The sequence below is a fragment of the Cervus canadensis genome, chromosome 10 (genome assembly GCF_019320065.1).
Source record: "Cervus canadensis isolate Bull #8, Minnesota chromosome 10, ASM1932006v1, whole genome shotgun sequence".
Taxonomy (NCBI): domain Eukaryota; kingdom Metazoa; phylum Chordata; class Mammalia; order Artiodactyla; family Cervidae; genus Cervus; species Cervus canadensis.
Genome location: NC_057395.1, coordinates 3,508,717 through 3,531,717, shown reverse-complemented (window position 1 = coordinate 3,531,717; position 23,001 = coordinate 3,508,717). Strand labels below are relative to the sequence as shown.

The following is a 23,001-nucleotide window of genomic DNA, read 5'->3' as shown; positions in this document are numbered from 1 at the left end:
GGCGGCCTAAAGCCAGGCTGTCGTCAGGGGGTGGGGCCTGGCGGGGCGACAACGCGGGTCACGTGGGCAGGGGCGGAGCCTGCGCGGGGCCGGCCGGAGCGTGTCGCGAGCGGGCGCCGAGGCTCGAGCCGCGGTACCCGAGCGAAGGCCGCGCCGAGGCCGCTGGGCCCCGCCGGGCCGCCCCAGCCGCCGCCATGGGCAGTGAGTAGCGGTGGTAGGCCCTTGCCGAGGGCGCGGGCCCCGACGGTCCGCAAGCGGCGGGGTGGGTGCCGGTCCATGGTCGCCTAGCCTGTGGACCGGGGAGGCGCGGGCCGCTGCGGAGAGCGCGGGCGGGGGGCCTCAGCCTAGGCTCCTCCAGCCGTGCGAGGCCTAGCCCGGGCCGGCTGCGGGGCTAGGATCGGGAGGCCTGGGTCTGTGCATCTCAGTGGGTGGCGTGGAGCGGAGGACAGCGCGGGGAGGCGATTGGTTTGCGGGGCGGGGAGTTAAGGAACCAGCAGACACCTGGACCACTTTTAATTTTTCAAGAGCTTAGGAAACTCACATTTTTATTCCCAGTCACCCTTGGAATATTAGTTGTGATGAATGAAGCTCCCTGCCTTGTTTCATTTTTTTAAAAGTGGTGCACGGCGTGTATTTTAGGGGAGGAAAGGAGGCGATTGGTGGCCTAGCGTTTTCGTTAAAATTTTCATTCCAGTCATTCTGTAGCGTTTACTGAAAACTCAACGTGTGTCAGGTCGTATAAGCCTTAGGGACAAGGCCTTAAATAACGGGAATCTTTCGAGGGCCCTCTCCCAAACCCTCAACACCACGTATGCTTACATAGCTGTTGGGGTGATTGTTAGATGAACGGATTACCGCAAACCCAAGCCGTGCACCCTTTGGCCTGCTAACTAGTGGACATTTGCGGAAAGCTTAGAAAGGAATAGGAGACCCTTGGTCTTGAGTTTGCAGTATAAAGCGTTAAATTCTACAACACAGGAAGAGTGAGGTGGCAGACAGAAAAAGCATTGCTTGAAACTGAATATTCCAATACAGATGACCATAAACCAAGAAATCTGGGAGGGTAGCTTAGGTTGAAGTGGGAAAGAAAAGGGGTAAGGGGATTCTAGCAAGTTTCCTGATGTGATTGACATTTGTTTTGTAGTAGATATGAACACTTTCATAATTCAGATTTGCTTTCCAAGTCGTCTTAAATGGTACTTGGGTAACAAATATCTGCTTATGAGAACTTATGAATTCTTCTGTCAAACATCAGTGGCCGCCATCACTTTGAGAGATTTTATACAAAGATGGTGTAGTCAAATCAACCATACTTCAGTAACATAAATTCAACAAGAAAGATGTTGTAGTCAACTTTTGGCTAACTGGCTGAAGTGTAATTGCTCACGTCAGTTTTAAAACAATTTCATGATGTTAGTACATAGAATCCTGTGTATGTAAGGGAAGAATGATCTTAACTAATAACCTAGTTGTGGATTTTTGTGTTTCTGCACATTGCAGACTCTGGCAGAGACTGAATGATTATCATCTTCATCCTCCGGTTCTTTGGCAGGACTTGACCTAAGCCATGCCAGAAGAGAGTGCCTATCCTGAAGTTTGGTCTATCTTATACATTATGAGTTGTCCGGGAAAACAGTACTTTCTAATGAAATGTAGTCATCATTCTCTGGGCTGAGGATTGAACATACACAAGTACTTTTGAGATTTTCTTACATGGGAGAGCGTCCAAGCAATGAATAGTGACTTAATGAAATGAAGTAGAGATTGTATTCAGTACTTTTAAAAACCTATCTAGGCAGTTCCCTGGTGGTCTGGTTAGGACTTGGCACGTTCACTGCTGGGGTGTGATATTTCTCACTTATGCATTTCAGCATCTTTCAGTCCCAAATTGTCAGTCCTGCAGTGTCCGCTCATTTCCTGTACTTGCCTCCTTTTATGTCCTGTTTTCTTCCATAATGCATGTTCCTGTTGGTCGACTGGTTTTGCTCCTTTTGATGACGAGGTGCTGACTGAATTACTCCTTTTCTGTATATGTAAAGGGGTGGGATTCAAGCATGAGGCAGCAAATTACTTTGAAATGAAGAGCATTATGATTAATTCATTTTGGGGGTGGGAATGGGATGGATTGCCATTAAAAGAACATTTGTATTTGATTCTGCAAAAATAAAAATCTTTTTAAAATCTTTGTAATAGGGGCATTTATTTTTTTTTTTTAAACAGTCAAATTTTTAGAAGTTATCAAGCCTTTCTGTGCAGTTCTACCAGAAATTCAGAAACCTGAAAGGAAAGTAAGTATAATATTTTTGTAATATAGAAGGTAACTAAGTGACTTACTCTGTTAAACTAGCTACATTGATTTATTTTCCTCAACCTTTTTCTGGTTGTAACTGGAAAAAGACCTATTCCTTCTCTTCGCAAGAGGCATAAAAGTGAATAAAACTAGTGTAAACCTTTTAAGGAAATGGCAACCCACTCCAGTACTCTTGCCTGGAGAATCCCAGGGATGGCAGAGCCTGGTGGTCTGCCCTGTATGGGGTCACACAGAGTCAGACATGACTGAAGTGACTTGGCAGCACCAGCAGCAGACCTTTTAAATCTAGATAGTTTATCTCATGGTTTCAAAAACAACTGTTCTCTAAATTGTAGCATTTCCAAACCTTATGTTTCTTTGGCCTGTGTGTTAGATAAGATACAGTATTCTCCTGCCTATTATGATCCACCACACTAGAAATGACCCAGTCTCTTGGGTCAGTTTTCATGCATGCCAACTGTTTCACATAAATGGATTGCAACTGGGCAGGCGTATACCTCTCATTTCTTGATTCATTGATTGCAGAGAAAAATCACAGAAATGCATTCAAAAGATAGGGACTGCATCAAATTGTTCTTCCATCATTGTGAACTTGGAAGTAAGGCATTTCAATTCTAGAAATATTGTTAATCCCAAATGTTCCCAGATGTTCCTCTTTTACTGTACTTTCAATTTCTCATGGAACTAACCAGAATAGGGACTAGAAAGAGATAAGTAAGACTTTTGTTAAACTTACTGTTTTATAATATTCAGAAATATATTTCTTTTTTAAAATTTCTTTGAGGTTATAAAAATAGTTGTTCCCGTTACATGTAATGTATACTAACAAACTATAGCTTTTCTAGTCTATGAAATACTCATTGAATAATATAGGCAGGAAGACAAATACCGTATGATATCACTTACCACAATAAGTGATGGCTTTGTACAGTATGATGTTAACTGAAATGTGTGAATATTGGGTGTGTGTCTTTTTATCCTTTTCAGTTTCAGCTAATGTGGTGCAGTGTATTAAGGCCTGCCTGTATTTAAACTATATTACTTAATTTTCAGATAAGTAAAGAAAGATGCTTGAGAAGTTTAGCTGTTTGCTTTAGCTGCTACTCACTAGGGTGAGAGTATTTTAAGAGCAAATAATAAGAGCATGTCATGATGGAGAATGTTGCTTAAGCTTTAATATGCATTTCTGCTTTTTTTTACATTTGCTGTTTCTTGGTTTTGATTGGTTGTTTTTTTATTTTGTTGCACAGATCCAGTTTAGAGAGAAGGTACTATGGACTGCTATAACTCTCTTCATTTTCTTAGTATGTTGTCAGGTATGTAACCAAACACTGAACAGATGTCTGTACTGTTATTCTCAGGTCTTGGTTGGTTATAATTTGAGAAGCTAATTTTAGTTTAAATAGTAAATATACTGAATTATTTTGAGCATTATCTTTTTAGAAAATTACTTTTTATTGAAGTATAGTTGATTTACAGTGTTAGTTTCTGATGTACAGCAAGATACTGAATATAGGGTATTAAATGGAATATAATTCCCTGTGCTATACAGTATTTGTTTATGCACCCTGTGTATACTAGTTTGCATCTACTAATCCCAAACTTACATTTCATCCCTCTCCCCCAGCCCTTGATAACCACAAGTCTGTTCTCTATGTCTGTGAGTCTGTTTCTCTTTTATAAATACGTTCATTTGTGTTGTATTTTAGATTCCACATATGAGTGGTATCGTGTGGTATTTATCTTCCTCTTTCTGACTGACTTCACTTAGTGTGCTAATCTCTAGGTCAGTCCATGTCGCTGCATTCTTTTTAACAGCTGAGTAGTATTCCATTCTGTGTGTGTGTGTGTGTGTGTGTGTGTGTGTGTGTGTGTGTGTGTGTGTGTGTGTGTGTGTACACAACCCATATCTTCTTTTATTCATTCCTCTGTTGATGAACATTTAGATTGCTTCTTTGTCTTAACTGTTGTACATAGGAGAATCATCATTTCAATCTGAGTTGATAGTGAAATGATTCTTCTACTGTGTATTTCTTTTGGTTTTCTAGTGGGTTTGAACATATTTTCTCTTTTTCCCTTAGTTTTCAGTTAATGATCTTTACCCATTTTCTTCTTAAGATTTTAAAAATTGGTTTATGACAAGTTTTTATATATAAAAGTGTTAAACCTTTGACAGGTATTGTGCAAATATTTTTCCTTTTTGTTTGCTTTCAGTCAGGTTGCAAATAGCATGTTTTAATTATAAATCCTCCAAAGCCAAATCATTGTATTACTTTGCTTCTACTGACCAGCCCTTAAACATTTTGGGTTGCTCCCATGTCTTGACTATTGTAAACTGTGCCACTATTAACATTGGGGTGAATGTATCTTTTTGAATTAGAATTTTTACCTTTTCTGGATATATACCCAGGAGTAAGATTGCTGGATTATATGTTAGCTCTATTTTCAGTTTTTTGAGGAACCTGCTGTTTTCATTTTACATCAAAGTATAGGAAGGTTCCCTTTTTTCCACGGTAAGATTTTGACTTTTATTTCCCTTGCAAATGATACTGAGCAACTTTATCATATACTTACTGAGTATTTGTTCATCTTTTGTAAAGTGTTTTCTCCCCAGATCTTTTTCCTGTTAAAAAAATTGCATTATTGTCCCATTAGTGAATTACATGCATTTTAAAATATTTTCTGGATACAAATCCTGCATCAGATATATGTATTGTGAAGATTTTCTCCTGTATTCTTCTAAATAGTTTTAGCTTTTATGTTTTGGTCTATGGTCTGTTCCAAGTTAATTTTTGTGTATGGCATGAGGTAAGGTTAGGGCTCATTTCTTTCTGTATGGACAGGCCAGTTGAAAAGGCTATCCTTTCTCCATTGAATTAACCTTGGCATCGTTGTTGAAAATCAGTTAGCCATTTAAGCATGGATCTGTTTTTGTACTCTCAGTTCTATTCCATTGATCATATTCCATCATTATGGTAAACCATAACTGTTTTGATTACTGTAGTTTTAGACTGAATCCTATAATTAGGTTGTAAAAGTCATCCAACTTTGCTCTTCTCAAAATGATTTTGTCAGTTCTCAGTCACTCATTTGAATTTTAGAATCAGCTTGTCAATTTCTTTAAGAAAGCCTATTGGGATTATGATTTTTATTGCTTTGAACTTATTGAATCTTCTAACCCAAGGGTCTGCAAACATTTTTTCTGTAAAAGGCCAGATAGTAAATATTTTCAGCTTTATAGCTAGAACCCAAGAAAACCCAAGAAGAAGAAGTATAACTTGAGTTGTATTTCTTGAAGTGTGACATTTCTCACGACTTTTCGTGCCCTTACTTAATTTATGTATTTTATGTTATTTATTATTGTTTTTTTTCCTGTAATGGATTTACAGAGTTGCCAAGCTGTACCTTTTTGTCTTTCTCATGCTTAGGGATTTCTGCCCAGGACTGGTGATTTCTTGATTCTCTTTCCACTGAATCTCCAACAGATTTATTTTCCCTTCCCAGATGTAGTTTAAGGGTTTGGGGTCTGTTGTTTTCTATAGTGTTTTTTAGCTTGAGAGAATGGAGGGAGGTGAGATCAGCTGAGAGAATTGCTCTAAATGCCACCTGGGCTCTGCTCTCTCATTAGACTTTTGTTAGTGTCTTCTTGTGAGAGTCCTCTATCCAGCAGATGCCATTAGCACCCCCTTCAAGTTGCGACAACCAAAATTGTCTTCCTAGACAATTCCCAGATATCCCCTGGGGGACTAAGTTGCCCCAGGTTGAGAACCACTCTTTTCTACTTATTACCACAACATAAACACATCCTGATACTAATATAAGTTTCATAGTATAATTAAAAAAAAGTTTTTTCATAGTATAATTTTTAATGGCTGCGTTCTACTGTGTATATTGTCTTCAGTCTTATATTTGGAGCATGGCCTTGGCTGCTATTTGTACCCATAGCTTTGCAAAATTATTCTGTGATATAATAGTATCACAGAATAGTTGGTAGATATATCCTATACTTGAATGATAAAGAACATTTTCTTTAATTGTAAAAACATGAAATTTACCATCTTAACCATTTTAAGTGAGCAGTTGAGTATTTTTGCATATGTTCAGATTGTGTGCAGTACATCTCTATACTGATAGGAGTATTTACTGGTGAAAAGTACTGATGCCCGTTGTTTATATTTTCCCTAAAAAACTATACATTTCAGGTATTTTTGTTTTGTTACAGAACTTGAGAAGTAGTGTTGTTTTTTTTAAGTATGGCAAATATTAAGTGAATGCATTATTAAGTTCAAACTTAATTTGTATAATACATTTTCATGAACTAGTTTATGTAATCCTGTAGATACCACTGTTTGGAATCATGTCATCAGATTCTGCAGATCCTTTCTACTGGATGAGAGTTATCCTTGCATCCAACAGAGGTATGCGCTGCTTTTCTTTTGCCTCCATACTAGTGCATCGTCTTATGTTTTTGTTGAATATTTGTATTTCTTCTATGAGTGGACTTGTTATAAATCATAGGAAATGACTGAGTGGTTTAAACATAGAACTGGAATTTATTGGAAGGATACTAGTTATTTTTGGAATCCAAAGAGGAGGTAGAATAGCTTAGCCTTTGGGGAGAGAGAACTAGACAGTCTTCAGACCTCAGCAGCAGGGGCTAGCTGGGAACCTTGTCTTTGTGGTTTAGCTTCAACAGCTCCTGGTTCAGTTCTCAGTTCATAATTCCAGGTTACCATGTTTATACCTGACCCAGCCAGCCATGGTTAGAGTTTCAGAGTTACTTAGTACAGATTTGGGTGCTGGGGTTTCCTCCTATGTCGGTATTTTCCTGAGAAAAGAACATTACTGGGAGTGGCTGTGCCATTTACGTCTTTTTTATTTTTCTATTTTTTTTTGGAACGGATGGCTATGTTCTCTGTGTTGTACCATACACCCCTGAGCCTGTCTTACACCCTGTAGTTTTAACTTCCCACTCCTCAACCACTATATTGTGCCCCCTCCCCTACCCCTACCCTCTCGTTTGTTCTCCATATCTGCGAGACTGCTTCACTTCAGTTCAGTTGCTCAGTCGTGCCCAACTCTTTGCGACCCTGTGGACTGCAGCACGCCAGGCCTCCCTATCCATCGCCAACTCCCGGAGTTTACTCAAACTCATGTCCATTGAGTCCGTGATGCCATCCAGCCATCTCATCCTCTGTCGTCCCCTTCTCCTCCCGTCTTCAATCTTTCCCAACATCAGGGTCTTTTCCAGTGACTCAGTTCTTTGCATCAGGTGGCCAAAGTATTGGAGTTTCAGCTTCAGCATCAGTCCCTCCAATGAACACCCAGGACTGATCTCCTTTAGGATTGACTGGTTGGATCTCCTTGCAGTCCAAGGGACTCTCAAGAGTCTTCTCCAACACCACAGTTCAAAAGCATCAATTCTTCAACACTCAGCTTTCTTTATAGTCCAACTCTCACATCCATACATGACCACTGGAAAAGCCATAGCTTTGACTAGATGGACCTTTGTTGGCAAAGTAATGTCTCTGCTTTTTAATATGCTGTCTAGGTTGGTCATAACTTTTCTTCCAAGGAGCAAGTGTCTTAATTTCATGACTTCTGTCACCATCTGCAGTGATTTTGCAGTGAGACTGCTTATTTTGCTATTATATTCACTAGTTTGTTGTATTTTTTTAAATTGCACATGTAAGTGATACCATATGGTATTTGTTTCTCTGGCTGACTTATTTCACTGTTGTTGTTTCTTTATTTTAAAATCCATTTGTTAGACTTCTTTGCCTCTTAAAGATTTGAGCTCTTTGTTCCTTGTGTTTGAATATTTTTCTTTTAACTATTATCCTGTCTTTTGCCACATGGAGGTTTCACAGTTGGATCTAATCATATTGTCCATCTTTTTCCTTGTGGTTTTTAGGTATTTTGTCATGCTTTGAAAGGCTTTTTCTTTTCCAAGATTATAAACATACTCACTTCAAGTACTTTTGCTTTTTATCTTTTATGGTTAAATTTTCTAACTATCTGGCCTTTATTTTGTTGGAAGTCATGAGATAGGGAATCTAGGCTTAATTTGCTATAAATGTCGAGTCATTTGCCAAGGTCCATTTATCCTTCTTTTCCCTACTGAGTTGAAGTGCCATATTTCCTAAATGAAATGTTCATTAAGCTTGATTGGATTAATTTTTGGACTAGATCTATTTGCAGTTTAAATTTTGGTGATTTGATGTAAAAAGACATCTACCCACCTGCCTACTAGCTTTAACAATGACATGTTTTTATCTCTTTACCATTAAAGAAGTATTTGAAAAACACATGAAGTCCATTTAAGATGAAATCTTTCTCATATTAAAGGTACCTTTTCAGCATTTATAAAAGTCAGGAATTAAGGTTGTGATGTGACAGAATGGGCAATGGAAACATGGTCTTGGCTGTGTGGAATTATTAGTTTTGCATATTATTTTACATGCTTGGTGTATTTAGTTTTCTTTCTTTCTTTTTACTAGAAGTGTAATGCTTATTTTCTATATAGAAAAATTTTAGAAAATAGAGGCAAAAAATAAATAAAAATTACCCATAACCCACTGAGTAAAAATAACAATAAAAACATCTTTTTAAAAAGTTTATTTTATTCAAAAATAGTTGATTTATAATGTGTTAATTTCTGCTATACAACAAAGTGATTCACTTATACATTTACATACTTTTTTTTATATATTTCTTTCCATGATGGTTTATAATAGGATATTGAGTATAGTACCTTATGCTACACAGGAGGACTGTAGCACAGGAGGACCTTGGTGTTTTATCTTTTCTATATAGTAGTTTTTATCTGCTAATCCAACCTCCCAATTGATCCCTCCCACCCCTTTCCCCCTTGGCAACCACAGGTCTGTTCTCTGTGTCTGTGACTCTGTTTTGTAGATAAGTTCATTAACAGTACAAACATCTTGATAGCCGAACTAAAATAACAGGAGATGATTTTCCACTTAAATAGTCAGTCCAGCCGTACATACTGTTTTTGAGTACTTTTTCCTATCCAGTATGTCATTTAACATTTCTATGCCATAAATATTCTACAACATTGATTTTGATGACTTTTATATAATTTTAGATTTTGAGTTTAGAGAAACACAGCTATTCTTAAGTATCATTTCTTACTAACTTGGTATTTAATTTTTGGACTTAGTATATAATTTTAAAATTCTGCATTAAAATGTTTAGTGTAAATTTTAAGAACAGCGATTTGGACAGAAATCTTGGACTATTTCTTTAAAATGGTTTCTTTAACAATTTAAGTAAAAAAAACAATTTAAGTTTAGAATTTACAGAAAATTACATTTTTGTGGTATTTATAGTAATTTTGAGTCAATGTTTTGTGAGATTGTGTTAATAAATGAGTTTTTTTTTAGCAATTAATGTTTAAGGAATGAAAATTTTCTTGTTAACGTTTAAGCATGTATTTCAATAGACATAATTTTAAGGACTGGGCCACTTCTAAACTAATCTCTATTGGGTATGTGCTATGCGTGCTAAGTCTCTTGGTTGTGTCCGTTGGGTATAGTAAAGATTATTTACTTCTTCCCCCTTCCTTTACAGGAACTTTAATGGAATTGGGTATCTCCCCAATTGTAACATCTGGTTTGATCATGCAGTTGTTAGCTGGAGCCAAAATCATTGAAGTTGGAGATACACCCAAAGATAGAGCCTTGTTCAATGGAGCCCAGAAATGTGAGCATCACTGCAACTAAAGAATCTTTCCCAAATTTGAGAATTTTGTGGTAAGGTGTTTTTCTAGTCTGTCTTTATCTTTGGTTGTAAGTATGCCCTCTCTTCCCCATTTTTGTCAGTGTTTGGTATGATCATTACCATTGGGCAAGCCATTGTGTATGTCATGACGGGCATGTATGGGGATCCTGCTGAAATGGGTGCTGGAATCTGTCTCCTTATCATCATCCAGGTAAGAAATTCAGTTTTTCATACAGAGATAACAAAAACAGTTTTCTTTTGTAACCATTCTTTAGATGATTAATATAGTCATTTTCTTACTTTTGAATTATTTTACTTAATTATATTTTGATTATTGAAGTGACATATAAGTTGTATTGATGTAAAAAATTAAAATTTATTGTAATAAAGTGTAGACGTGTAATAAAAGAATTGTGGATCTATCAGCTGTATTTCACTGATTCTAAGATGCATTTTGAAGTCTCTGAAATCAGGATGTTTTCTTAGACCTGATGGTCTCTTTCCCGTGCTGTCAGCCGGGCAGTCGTTGTGATGGTGGTCACTGCCTGCCTGTGTATGTCAGCTTGGTCACAGCTGTTTGTATCGTCCTCACATCACTGGGTTACGTGCATTGTTGATACAACATGCTGTTGAGTTTAATTGCTCTTTAAAGTGTCTCACAACAGTCTGCTGTGATTTGTTATTGAAAGTTACTGTATGTAAACAGGCACAGAAAGAACAAGCTAGATGATAAACATCTGAGTCTAAACTTTTTTATAAGCAGACAATAAAAATTCTTTGTAACAGGTTATTGTCATAGTTTAACTGTAGTATTTTTTCCTTTCTTAGTGACGCACATAAGAATGTTACAAATAATAGTATCTTGTAGTCAGTGAAATACCATATAAGCACATGTGTATATATCCTGTGGGTTTTTTAAAAGGATATATTGGAATAGAATTTTTGAAGGCCAGCATCATTTTTCCTCCACTAAGAATCTTAAAATGTGTAAAGTTTGAAAGATATTTGAGGACTCCATTTCTCTAATGTAGTCCTTAAAAATCCTTTGGAGAAGTTACCCAGGAATGCATTGTACTTAAGTTATCTAATAGTATTTACTGTATTTTGAGAAGAAGCTTGTGTAAGTTAAACAGTGAACATCTAGGGTCCTAGTTATCTCAGAAATGCCTCTTGTTCACTCTATGAAATTATGATTAATTTAGGAAAAAAATTTTTTAATGGTCAAAAAGATCAAGATCAGAAAAATAGTTCAAAATAAAATTAAAACACTGTTTTACTAGTGTGTATATGTATATATGTATTGAGAAATGTCACCATTTCCAATTGGCATGGTTAACCATCTTTTTCAATAGGAAATCTTACATGGGAAGCAAATCATAGTAAGAAGATCGTGTAGTGAGTATGACTTAGACCAAGGAGAAAGGGACTATTGAGGTACTTATATGTTATTCATTAACACATAGCACAGGGCTTTTCTAAATGAAATGGGAATAGTTTCTTTTTCAGGGGAGGCATTTTTAATGGACTGTACGGTAGTTTTCGTGAGTTCCCATTTGGAAGAAGGGACATTTCTTTAAAGGATAGCTTTGTCATTATTTCTTCATTTAAAAAACACCTTGAGTGGTAAATTTAAAACCCCTGGGAATTAGAGGAAGAAGTGTTACAGTAGAGGGGGAGAGAAGATCCTCTGGAAACTGGTTTTAATATCTTTCAGGACTTCAGTGTAAGGATGCTGATAACACCAGATCTTGCCTTATTTTGTTTCTTGATAGCATTTGCTTTATGACCATAGTTAGAATAACCCTGCTTTTTAAAAGACACTCAGAATTGGCATCTGTCTAGCTCTTAGAACATTATACATCAGTAAAACTTTTCTAGTGTTTTAGTAAGGGCATATTTATATTCTTAAGGAACTTCAGCTGACCACTTCTAGGTTAAAGTATTGACTTCTTGAATAGTCAGTTATGAATTTGAATTGATAGAGAAAATGGAGTTAAGCTATTTTAATGTTTCAGTACCAGAAATCAAGGAGTAGTTAAATTTCTGGAACGAAGCAAGTAAAGTGGGTATATACTAAGTTGTTTACATAAATTCAGGTGCACAATATTTGTCTTGTGGTTAATTCTTCTAGAGTTAATGTATAGAGAAAATTTTCATGTTTGATGATACATATGGGTAGTGACCCATTGCCTCTTTTTAAGGCATTGCTAACATTGAAAATGTGTGGATTCACTGAAGAGATATGATTGGATCAGTGTGTTTTCACCTAGAGATTTTGAAAACTGTTTGCATGCTGTTATGTAAGGTATTTCTCACCTTAATTATTCTTGTTTCGTTCACATGGTCAGTGTTTTTCCACTATTGAGTTTGGGATCTAAGTAGGGGTCTTGATTACAGTTTTCAAAAATAATAGACAGTATCAGTGTGCATGGGACATAGTAGAGGTAAGTATTATTTTGTCCAAACTGAGTTGTGTGTGTGTGTGTGTGCACACACACACATGAGCAAGGCTGAGATGTTAGTGTTATTTTTATACACACTTTAGAGCTCATATGTACTGATCACTCTAGAAAAGCATGCAGTTAGCATTCAGGTTTTATCATTCTTCTAATCTATGAGAAGCTTTCAATTCCTAATTTCTCATTCCCTTCTCATAGGCATGCATGCTTTTTTTTTTTACCATCATTTATCTTACTCTTTCAGTTATATAAACCATTTCTCATTTATTTCCCTATAATTCCTTTGTCCAGTTAGAGAAGCATGAGTTTGATTTTTACTGGATGTACACAGATCACCCTCCTGTCTGATGGGCATGGGTGTGAACAGAGTTTTGAAGAATTACTGCTGTTTCAGAGCTGCCTGTGTGACCTTAGGCAGGTCATTTAATCAGAAACCCAAGATAGCACTTGCTGGTTGGCCAGTGGTTTGTGGACCACTATCATGCTCCATGCAGGGTGGGCTTCTGTATTTCTGATGAGGAGTATGTACCTGTTACATAATCATAGTCAAAATAAAATCTCAGTAGTTTAGTGCTAGCTTGTCTTTAATCTGGTCAGATTGGTAAACTTGGTTTTCAAACAGTAAAGAAGAAGTGAGCTCTCTTAGAAGTTTTGAGAATTTTACCTTTTTTACAGTCCATTGAAATTCAAACTAAAAGATTATAAGTAGACAAATTAGGCTCTGTACAGCCATTGAAATGACAACTCAGAAAAAGAGAAAACAGAAAATGTAAGGTAAGCATACTTCCAGCGGTGTACCAGGAGGGAGTCGTTTGACCACAGAGGTCACTTGCAAAGCTGTGGATTATTTCTGATTGGTTCATACTTTTACTGAAATGTCTTCTCCAAGAGGAAAATTAAGAATTTTCAATTTCACATAAAGTTAGTATGCTTTCATTTTTTAAAAAAATTAGAAGCTTAAGAACCTGGTGAACTCTTAATTGTCTCAGATTTACATTTTGTCATTGTATATATGCATTTTTACATTGTTATAATCTGTGGACATATTTGTGGTCTACTTTTCAACTCCTCTGTGAATTTTTATATTATGTATAATACACATAAAATATATAATACTTAAAAAATGTATCAGCATAGTTCACATGCTTTTCCTTTAATGGCCTGTAATATTGCATCTTGTATTCGTAACATATTTCACCTGTTTTTTCTCTTCCTTGAAGCTATTTGGAATGTTTTCAGTTCCTTGCTGTCACAAATACTACAGCTGTGAACATTTTTGTTTTAGGGTACTTCTCAATAGGCCTTATTTAAACAATATAGAGAAATATAAATATACTTTAAAAGTCAAAATGTCAGCTTTATAATGTGACAACATTTCCAATCCTCTGATTTGCAGAACTGGCTTCCAGTGAGGGTTGAAAGATGCAGAGAGTCATAACAGTGATACTGAAGTAGCTAGGTTTTAACGTTGAAAATGCTTGTACTTTGCGAGTAGCCGTGGCGCTCGCCGCTCCTTTCCGGGTTTCTTCTCGCTCCTGCTCACTCGCGTCTCTTTCCCCACAGTTGTTTGTTGCTGGTCTGATTGTGCTGCTGCTAGATGAGCTGCTACAGAAGGGTTACGGCTTGGGGTCTGGGATCTCCCTCTTTATTGCCACCAACATCTGTGAAACCATTGTCTGGAAGGCCTTTAGCCCCACTACCATTAACACTGGCCGAGGTACAGCGCACAGGGACACGACTGCATGGGTCTGGCTGGATGTGTGTTGAGAGGACATGAGGTGGGGGAGCAGGACGGACCTCAGACGCCCTGCTTTGCTGTCCCGGGCAACAGTGGATGGCAGTTGTTCCAAAGCGAAGAAGCAGAGATTGGTGGAGTAGGAAGTATTACTCCAGAAAGAATATGGAAATTTTAGCCTCTGCTCATTTAAAAATTCAGTGATTGCAAACACTTAAAAAATCCTAATTGTCTAAGCCATTGCTGCAGAAGTCATTGATTTTGACTCATTTCTGCACTTGCAGCAGGTAAAAAGGAGTGGATTAAGATTTTTCAGAAGGATAAAGAAACGTTACTTATTGTGTCATCAGAGAACTTTTGCTGCTGTTTCCTTGGGTTTGTAGTAGCACCTCCATTTTGAAATGCTTAATTGCCTTTCCCCTTACCCACCTCCACTTCTCTCAAATGCCATCCAAGATTTGTAATGGTTGACATCTGACCTGACCAGCCTTAAAACAATCAGTAGCAGTGATGGCGGATTAATGTACTTGGTAAAGTAAGCTTGAAGGCCAGCCTGGTGGGGGAATGTTGATCTTTTCATTCTGACATCTGTATGCTGCTTCGCTGCTGCTTTTCCCCATCTCCATCCCCTTCCCCCAAAGTAAAGGCGAGGCCAACCATTACGAACTAAATATTTGCTTTGGTTTATTCTTCTTTGACTGTTTTCATCAAGAATAGTCTCTTGAGAAAACTTCAGATTTACACTAACAAAAGGTACATTTGCCTCAGTGATGTCAGTATTTTTTAGAAGCTCCACATATGGCTGTATCATAAAGTAAACTGTGTTGAATTATTTTGACTGCTATTTCCAGCCCTGTACTGGAGCTTCAGGGCTGCTTGTTTTGACTTTGGGACAACTTTGGGTGATGAGGCTGCAGCTGATTTATATCTTGATTCATCAGGTACGGAGTTTGAGGGCGCAGTCATAGCTCTCTTTCATTTACTGGCCACCAGGACAGACAAAGTCCGAGCTCTGAGGGAGGCTTTCTATCGTCAGAATTTGCCCAATCTCATGAATCTCATTGCCACAGTTTTCGTGTTCGCTGTTGTTATATATTTTCAGGTAAGTATACCATCTTTGTTGAAGTAAGTGGGGTGTGGATTTTTACTCTTGCTCTCTAAAGAGGAGCATGCCATTTGAATATTAGTAGCTAACAAGTCAGCATTTCAGAATCTAGTTAGGCAAACAGTTCCATTGTTTAGTAGATGCTGAACTGCAAAGCATCTGTGGTTATGAAGTAGAGAAGGATTTCTGTTTCTATGTGTCTGTGTGGAAGGGAGAGTTTGCTAGCATTGTCTTTGCAGATTTCCTTCTGTGACTGTCCAGATTCGTGCTGTGTCCAGTTCCTCTGACTCACTCCGGAGCTTCCTTTTTCAGGGATTCCGTGTGGACCTGCCCATCAAGTCAGCCCGGTACCGCGGGCAGTACAGCAGCTACCCCATCAAGCTCTTCTACACGTCCAACATCCCCATCATCCTGCAGTCTGCCCTGGTGTCCAACCTGTATGTGATTTCCCAGATGCTGTCAGTTCGATTCAGCGGCAACTTTCTAGTAAATTTACTAGGACAGTGGGCCGTGAGTATTTCATTATTTATTCTAAGTGTTCAGATTTATCGTAATTTGCATTTCGTGCTTATATTTTCACCTGAAAGAGGTGAGCCATAATTGAAGCACTTGCTGTAACATTTTCGGATTCACTTATCTATAGTACAGTTTATCATGTGGAAGTTGTAAACCTGTAAGCATTGTGAAATTAAATATGGCCAAGTAATTTGTATAATTTTACATCTAAGAAGCATTTTCACATCTCATTTAAGTGACCTTTTAGGTTAAGATTACAGGTGCTCTTGTGAAAATGACTCCCTGTTTTGTAATCTTAGTCCACTCTTGTCTTGAATAATGTTTTTTTCAAAGAAACAATTTGCTGATTATATAGGAGTCTGAAATCATCCTCTCCTGCCTTCCGTGTGGTTTTTCATAGTCCAAATGGCAGTAAACTAGTTTGTGATTAGCTGGAGAAAGGTATGTAATTACTAGTGAAGAAAGAACAGAGTTGCTAGAAATGGAATCCAGTAAATTCTGCCTTCCTCTTCTTCATAGCTCCTACTGAAGCACGCCAGCCACACTGATCAAGATGCGAGTTATTGTAGATTGAGTTTTGACTAGTTAAAATTTGTAACTGACCAAGGAGTATTTTTCCCCCTTAAAACTATAGAATTAGAGAAGAGTAAGATCCTTTATTGTTTTCAGAGTTCATGTAATTCTAGAATTTGTATTCCCCCAAAGAATGATTATTTTTTAGTCATTCCTGAAGTATGGTGCTTACTCTGCATTTGTCTTAATGTGCTACTTCTGCATTATAAGTTGTAGTGACATAACTTTCTGCTTTTGCTGAAAGCCATTTTTTAAAATATAAAATTTAACACGATGAGATTGTAACTTGAATGTCAGTTGAGAGAAATAGGAGTGCCTCTACCGGTAATACAGTTGGCCCTTAAACAGCATGGGGTTGGGCGTTGAGTGCCCACTTAGACTCAGATTCTTTTCAGTAGTACAAGCTTCAGTCCCGCATGGTCTGCAGCAGGCTGACTCCTGCGATGCAGAGGAGCCGTGTACACAGAAGAGTAACCATAACTTACACGTGGATTTTTGCCTGTGTGGAGGGTCAGTGCCATAACCCCTGCAATTGTTCAAGGGTCAGCTGGACTCCTTTTTCACTCATTTAACAGAAATTGGATTACCTGTAGGGGGGAAAGGGCTGGCCCTCCCCTCAAGAGTTGATGTGTGTGCTAAGTCACTTCAGTCATGTCTGACTCTGCGACCCCATGGACTGTAGCCCCCCAGGTTCCTCTGTCCATGGGATTCTCCAGGCAAGAATCCTGGAGTGGATTGCCAGGCCCTTCTCCAGGGGATCTTCCTGACCAGGGATTGAATGCATGTACCGTTATGTCTCCTGCATTGCAGGAGGGTCCTTATCACTAGTGCCACCCAGGATAAACTTTGGCAGTAATTACTACTATGATGATTTCACAGTAATAAATCTATATAACTGAGTAGTTGTATAGATTGTATTGTGATCTTAATGAGATTTTCTCTAAAGAGAATTATTGGGAAGTTTAATTTGTCTATAAACAGGGCATTTGATTTGGAATTAGTGATTCTAGGGGCACAATTAAAGGAAACTTGGAAATTGTAATTTCTGGAACAAGATATTTTAATCATTGCATCCCAAAATTGCTTTCCCACCCTGTATGCCCAGAACTTTCATTTAATATAAACAAATATGTTATTCCCATTTCTTTAACTGTGAGAATTCATAAATGTTTGTGTGGATAACAAAATTCCATTACAGATATTAAAAGACTTCTTTATAATAAATATCATAGAGTTTAGGCGGTGATGTGTTAGTCTTGTGTTAATATTTCAGTTGATTCCATTCTTTGTAGTGAAGAAATGTGTGTGTACTCTTACGTAATTCAGAAAATTTCATATTCTAAGTGTTATCAGAGATTGATGTAAATAAGTGGGACGCCTTCTTATAGTTGTATTACAATGTTTTTTAAAAATTGCTCTTCTGTTAGCATATTCGCAATGCTTTTGATGTAATAGACACTATATAATTTTGTAAGACTGACGATACTTTAGATACAAAAGTAAATCCTTAAGTTACATAGAATCGTAAGTTGTAGGTGCTTTGAGCTTAAGACATTGTCATACTTTCTGAGGAGTTTGAAAAGTCATGGAAATGTGACCATTTATGCTTTTTATTCTTGTTCTGTAGGATGTCAGTGGGGGAGGACCTGCTCGTTCTTACCCAGTGGGTGGCCTTTGTTACTACCTTTCTCCTCCTGAGTCCATGGGCGCCATATTTGAGGATCCTGTCCATGTGGTGGTTTATATCATCTTCATGTTGGGATCATGTGCATTCTTTTCTAAGACATGGATAGAGGTGTCTGGTTCCTCAGCCAAAGATGTAAGTATTTGGTTTATTTGAAAATGAAAAAAATTTGTAGTTTTTAGGTGTCAAACAATAATTGATACACTTACTTTTGTAATTTAAACTCTTAATTCATATTTTCTTCATGAGGTAATGTCATCCCCAAGGAGTTAAAAACTAGTTCCTGGAAAGTGAAAAATTCTTAGATTTTACAATGGTTTGTGACTTTCCAAAGCTCAGCCCTGCGCAACAGAGTCTTACTCCTTAGTTCCCTTATGGAGGTGACAAGAGAGAGACTGGGACACCTCAGCTTCAGATAGACATCACGTGCCTGTGCGGCACTGTTGGCAGGGAATGATGCTCTGGCAGTGCCTGCCTCAGCCTTCTTATACTTTACTTGTTAGTATATGGAGATCACGTCTCATAGAACCTGGCAGTAAAGAGTTTGATTTTAAAAATTGCTTTTCTCTTTGCAGGTAGCTAAACAGCTTAAAGAACAACAAATGGTAATGAGGGGCCACAGAGATACCTCCATGGTTCATGAGCTTAATAGGTAAGGAGCATTAGACTCAGTGTTTGATAGGAGGGAGAGAGGCTGTTATGTACAGTGCACATGTACTTGGTTTTTGATCTGGCTTTCATTTGTTGTCAGATATTATAATTCTTAAGTTCATATTTGAAGCATTCTTCTTATCACAAAAGAATCAAAATTTAATGCAAAATTGAATTATTCTCCACATCAAAATTGATACCTAAATTATTAATTGAAGTTGTGTTCCCTTCACTACTCACCCCATTGTTAAATGCTATAGGTCAGAGGTTCCCATTGTTGACTGGCTGCACTAAAAATCACCTGGGAGCTCTTAAAAATTACTGCTATCCTACCTGTACAAGTTGTGATTTACTTGGTCTGCATTGGGTCCCAACATCAGTTGTTTTATTTTTTAATAACTTTTTTGAGATACAATTCACATATCCTGTAATGTAGTCATTTGAAGTATATGGTTTAGTGGATTGTTTATTTTTAGTGTACTTTTGAGTGTGTAATGATTACAATATAATTTTAGAAACATTTCCCATCACCCAGAAAGAAACCTTGTACCCATTTAGTTATTCCCCATTTCTGCCCCTCCCAACTCCCAGCCTCAGGCTTTTTCTTTAGTCTCTATAGATTTGCCTGTTCTGGACATTTCATATTAATGAAGTTATGTGTGATCCTTTGTGAATATCTTCTTTCACTTAGTGTGAGGTTTTCAGGGTTCATCCTTTGTTTGTGAGTAATCCCTTGTATAGATATAACTGTGTTCAGCTTATCCAGTTGATAGAAATTTTGATTGTTTCCACTTTTTTGGCTGTCATGAATGATGCTGTTGTGAACATACTTGTACAGGTTTTGTGTGGATGTATGTTTTCATTTTGCTGAATGGAATTGTTGGGTCATGTAGCAACTGTGTGTTGAACATGTTGAGATACTGCTAGACTCTTTCACAGCGGCTGCCCCATTCTCCATCCCACCCCCACCTCCAAACATGTCCTCACCAGCACTAATTCTTGTTTTGATGTTAGCCACCTAGTGGGTATGAGTGTTACCTCATTGGGGTGTTCCTTTTTCATTGTGGTTTTGATTTGCTTCTCCCTGATGAGTAATGACGTTCAGCATCTTTTCATGTGTTAGCCATTTGAGTATGTTCTTTGGAGAAATGTCTCTTCCATCTTTTTGCATATTTAAAATTTTTAATTGGGTTATCTTTTTGTTTCTGGGTTTGTAAGATTAAAAAAATTTATTTTGGATGTGTCTTGTCAGGTATATGATCTGCAAATATTTTGTCCCATTCTATGGTCTGTCTTCCCACTTTCTTGATGGCATCCTCTGATGCACAGGTTTTAAATTTTGATCAGGTTGTTTTTCTGTTTCTGCTTTGTGCTCCTATTGGTGTTGTAGCTAAGAAACCAGGGTCACAGAAGTTTATCCTCTTGTGTTGCTATCTGTGACCACTCTGAGCCAATTTTTGTGTTTGGTGTGAGAACGGGGTCCAGATTCCTTCTTTTCCATGTAGATAGCCACATGTTCCAGAAGCGTTTGTTGACAAAGCATCGGTATTTTAAACTTTTTATTTACTTAGAACATAGACTGGATTATAGAGAATGGTAAAGTGAACCTCTGGGTCCCAGCTGCATCCAGCTTTAGTTGTTACCATTCTCCCATTCTTGTTTCCTCTACCATCTTCCCCATCCCCCCTCCTTGCCTTTTTTTTTTTTGGTCTGGAGTATTTTAAACACAATCTCATTATATTTTGTTTGCTTTTTAAATTTCTGGCTGCACTCCAAGGCTTGTGGGACCTTAGTTCCCCCACCAGGATCGAACCCATGCCCCTGCATTGGAAGACAAAAGTCTTAATTGTTGGACCACTGGGGAGGTCCCACAGTTCCATTATTTTTAACAGTTCTCCAGGTGACTCCAACATGTTGCTGAGGTTGAATTACTGTTCAAGAGGATCATCCAGATCTTATCACATAAATTTGCTACTTAGGAAAACATTTTGAAATTCACTGTTCATCTAAAAGAGGGAGCTAAAAGGTTACACAATACTTAGAAACAATACTAAATATTCCAATACTGAAGTGACAGTTGTGGATTCTCCTCTTCTGGCATGAAAATCATGCATTGCCTTTCTTGGCTGTTAACTGGTTTCTTGAAATAAGGGTCAGATCATGCCCTTCATCAGTTTTCATCAGCATGTTAACTGGGTGGCCCCAGACGAGCCGTCAGTACTATGGAGAGTTCCCTTTAGTTGGATCACCCTTCCGCTGCTTGGTCTGACTCAGGGTTTTTGTCTTCCAGGTACATCCCCACTGCAGCTGCGTTTGGGGGCTTATGCATCGGCGCCCTGTCGGTGTTGGCCGACTTCCTTGGGGCCATTGGCTCTGGCACTGGAATTCTGCTTGCAGTCACTATTATTTATCAGTATTTTGAAATATTTGTTAAGGAACAGGCTGAAGTTGGCGGGATGGGTGCTTTGTTTTTCTAAGTGTTCCAGTTTCTTCTTGTGTGTGTGAAAGGAACAATATTTGGACACATTGTTTTTGTCAGATAATGCTGGCTCCCCTTTCCTTCTCTCACAGTTTGTTTCCAAGTGCTGACTGTCCCATTCCTGAAATGGCCGCGGCGCTAAGCCTGTGTGCAGCGTTAGTACCAGCTGCCTTAACACTGAAGTTTACATTATTCATTAAAACACATACATGCAGTGTTGCCTGTGATGCTGGAAACCAGTGTACCCGCCTTGCCATGTTCAGTCGTGATGGTGAGATGGTGACGTGGATCAGTTTTGCACACGACATTCAAAACACTCAGTTTCCCCCCACTTGTTTAAAAATAAATGTAGTTCAAATTGCCACTTTCCAGTATTTTTGAGCTTATTTAACGAGTTCTGGAGCATTTATATCTAATCTATATTTTAGATATAATTACTTTTTATACTTTTTTAACTCATAGTATCCACGTTCCCACCCCTCCCCTGTTTTTATTTGTTCCTCTGCAAAGCAGCCACTCCGTCCAGGTGGGCAGAATCAAGCTTTCAGTCACATCTGTCACCAGAAACAACTGCTCAGTTCCTCTTCTTGTTTTCCATTCCCCTTTGCTCCTAGGGACAGCACAGCCAGTGCTGTTTTGCAGTATTGGCTATGCCTTTGAATTCCAACAGGTCACTTGAGAATACTCTTCAAGATAATATGCCCCAATTTTTTTTTTTCTTAAATTCCTAAAGCAAACACCAAATTCTCAAGCAGTGTCTGTAGTTCAGTGGGGGGTGAACGAGTAATTCATGCTAGGAATTTGTGTTATGTTGCTGTACTTTACAGCAGCAACATGAGTGTAAACAGTAGACAATAAAATTTTATTTAATAAAACTTTCAGTTGTGTTGGAAAAATAAAGTCTGATATTAAAAGATTTCTAAGATTACTTGTATAGATGCATTGTATTCATACAGAATTCATCCTGAGATATCTGTTGCAAATGTATTTAATCCTAAAAATATGGAGGGACAGTGACCAACAGAAAGGCGCTTAGCTTTGTGACTGACATTTGGAAAGAACAGGGAAAAATGTTCTCAGTGTCCCAGCCTGTATTTGAAGCAGCACAGTAAGTAATTCATTTTTATTTATTGTGCTTTGTTGTCCAAAAAGATCAAACGTGATTTTTCAAAGATGTCTTTCTTATTAGTATTGTTTTCTGTCATGGCTGACTTTCTTAGTAAGTACAGGAAGTTTATCTCCTTTAGCTGAGGATCACAAAGCCAACTAATTTTAAGAGCAAGGAGACAGAGAAAATACAGGTAGATAAGAACAGGAGCCATGTCGATTGGAAAGCATCTCCTGGGGGCCTTGGACCACTGTTACCATGGAAATATGACCCAGTGTTACAATTGTTTATCCCCAGAGAAGGTGGAAATACTGCTTTTAATCTAAACTTTCAACTTGTAAACACTGAAACAAGAGGGCCAGCCAGTGAAAACAGATTGCCACTTCTCAAACTGACCAAATTTCCAAAGCATAGCCTTTGATACGGAGAACATAAACTGCATTAGGGGGATATTCTAGGATTTAGCTATCACTTCTAAACTGTGACCTAAGGAAAAGGCATAAAGGACAGGTGTGGTTACAAGTCTCTCCCCTCCATCAGCATTTTAGAGTAGCTTTATCAGTTGCCATGGGAGTGGTCTTGCAAGAGTTGGCCTGTTTGGAGATGGGTCTGTGCTTGGGCCTGCATATTTTCTGTG

At 38.0% G+C, this 23,001-nt stretch overlaps 1 protein-coding gene across 1 annotated transcript; it reads left to right on the top strand.

Annotated features, from left to right (window-relative positions):
* Positions 1-58: 58 nt before the first annotated feature.
* SEC61A2 (SEC61 translocon subunit alpha 2) lies at positions 59-22,131 on the top strand. The gene is made up of 12 exons (XM_043480664.1): positions 59-201; positions 2,221-2,288; positions 3,562-3,627; positions 6,651-6,729; positions 9,905-10,036; positions 10,156-10,265; positions 14,077-14,230; positions 15,190-15,350; positions 15,666-15,863; positions 18,070-18,261; positions 18,702-18,778; positions 21,068-22,131. The coding sequence occupies exons 1-12, from the start codon at positions 195-197 to the stop codon at positions 21,252-21,254; spliced, it is 1,431 nt and encodes a 476-aa protein (XP_043336599.1). The 5' UTR covers positions 59-194; the 3' UTR covers positions 21,255-22,131.
* Positions 22,132-23,001: the final 870 nt, after the last annotated feature.

What these genes read in the sequence shown, in the direction of transcription:
- SEC61A2 (XM_043480664.1), top strand. An exon ending in TTTTCTTAGTATGTTGTCAG is followed by an intron (nt 3,628 to 6,650) that starts GTATGTAACCAA and finishes GTAATCCTGTAG; the next exon opens with ATACCACTGTTTGGAATCAT. An exon ending in ATGGTTCATGAGCTTAATAG is followed by an intron (nt 18,779 to 21,067) that starts GTAAGGAGCATT and finishes TTTGTCTTCCAG; the next exon opens with GTACATCCCCACTGCAGCTG.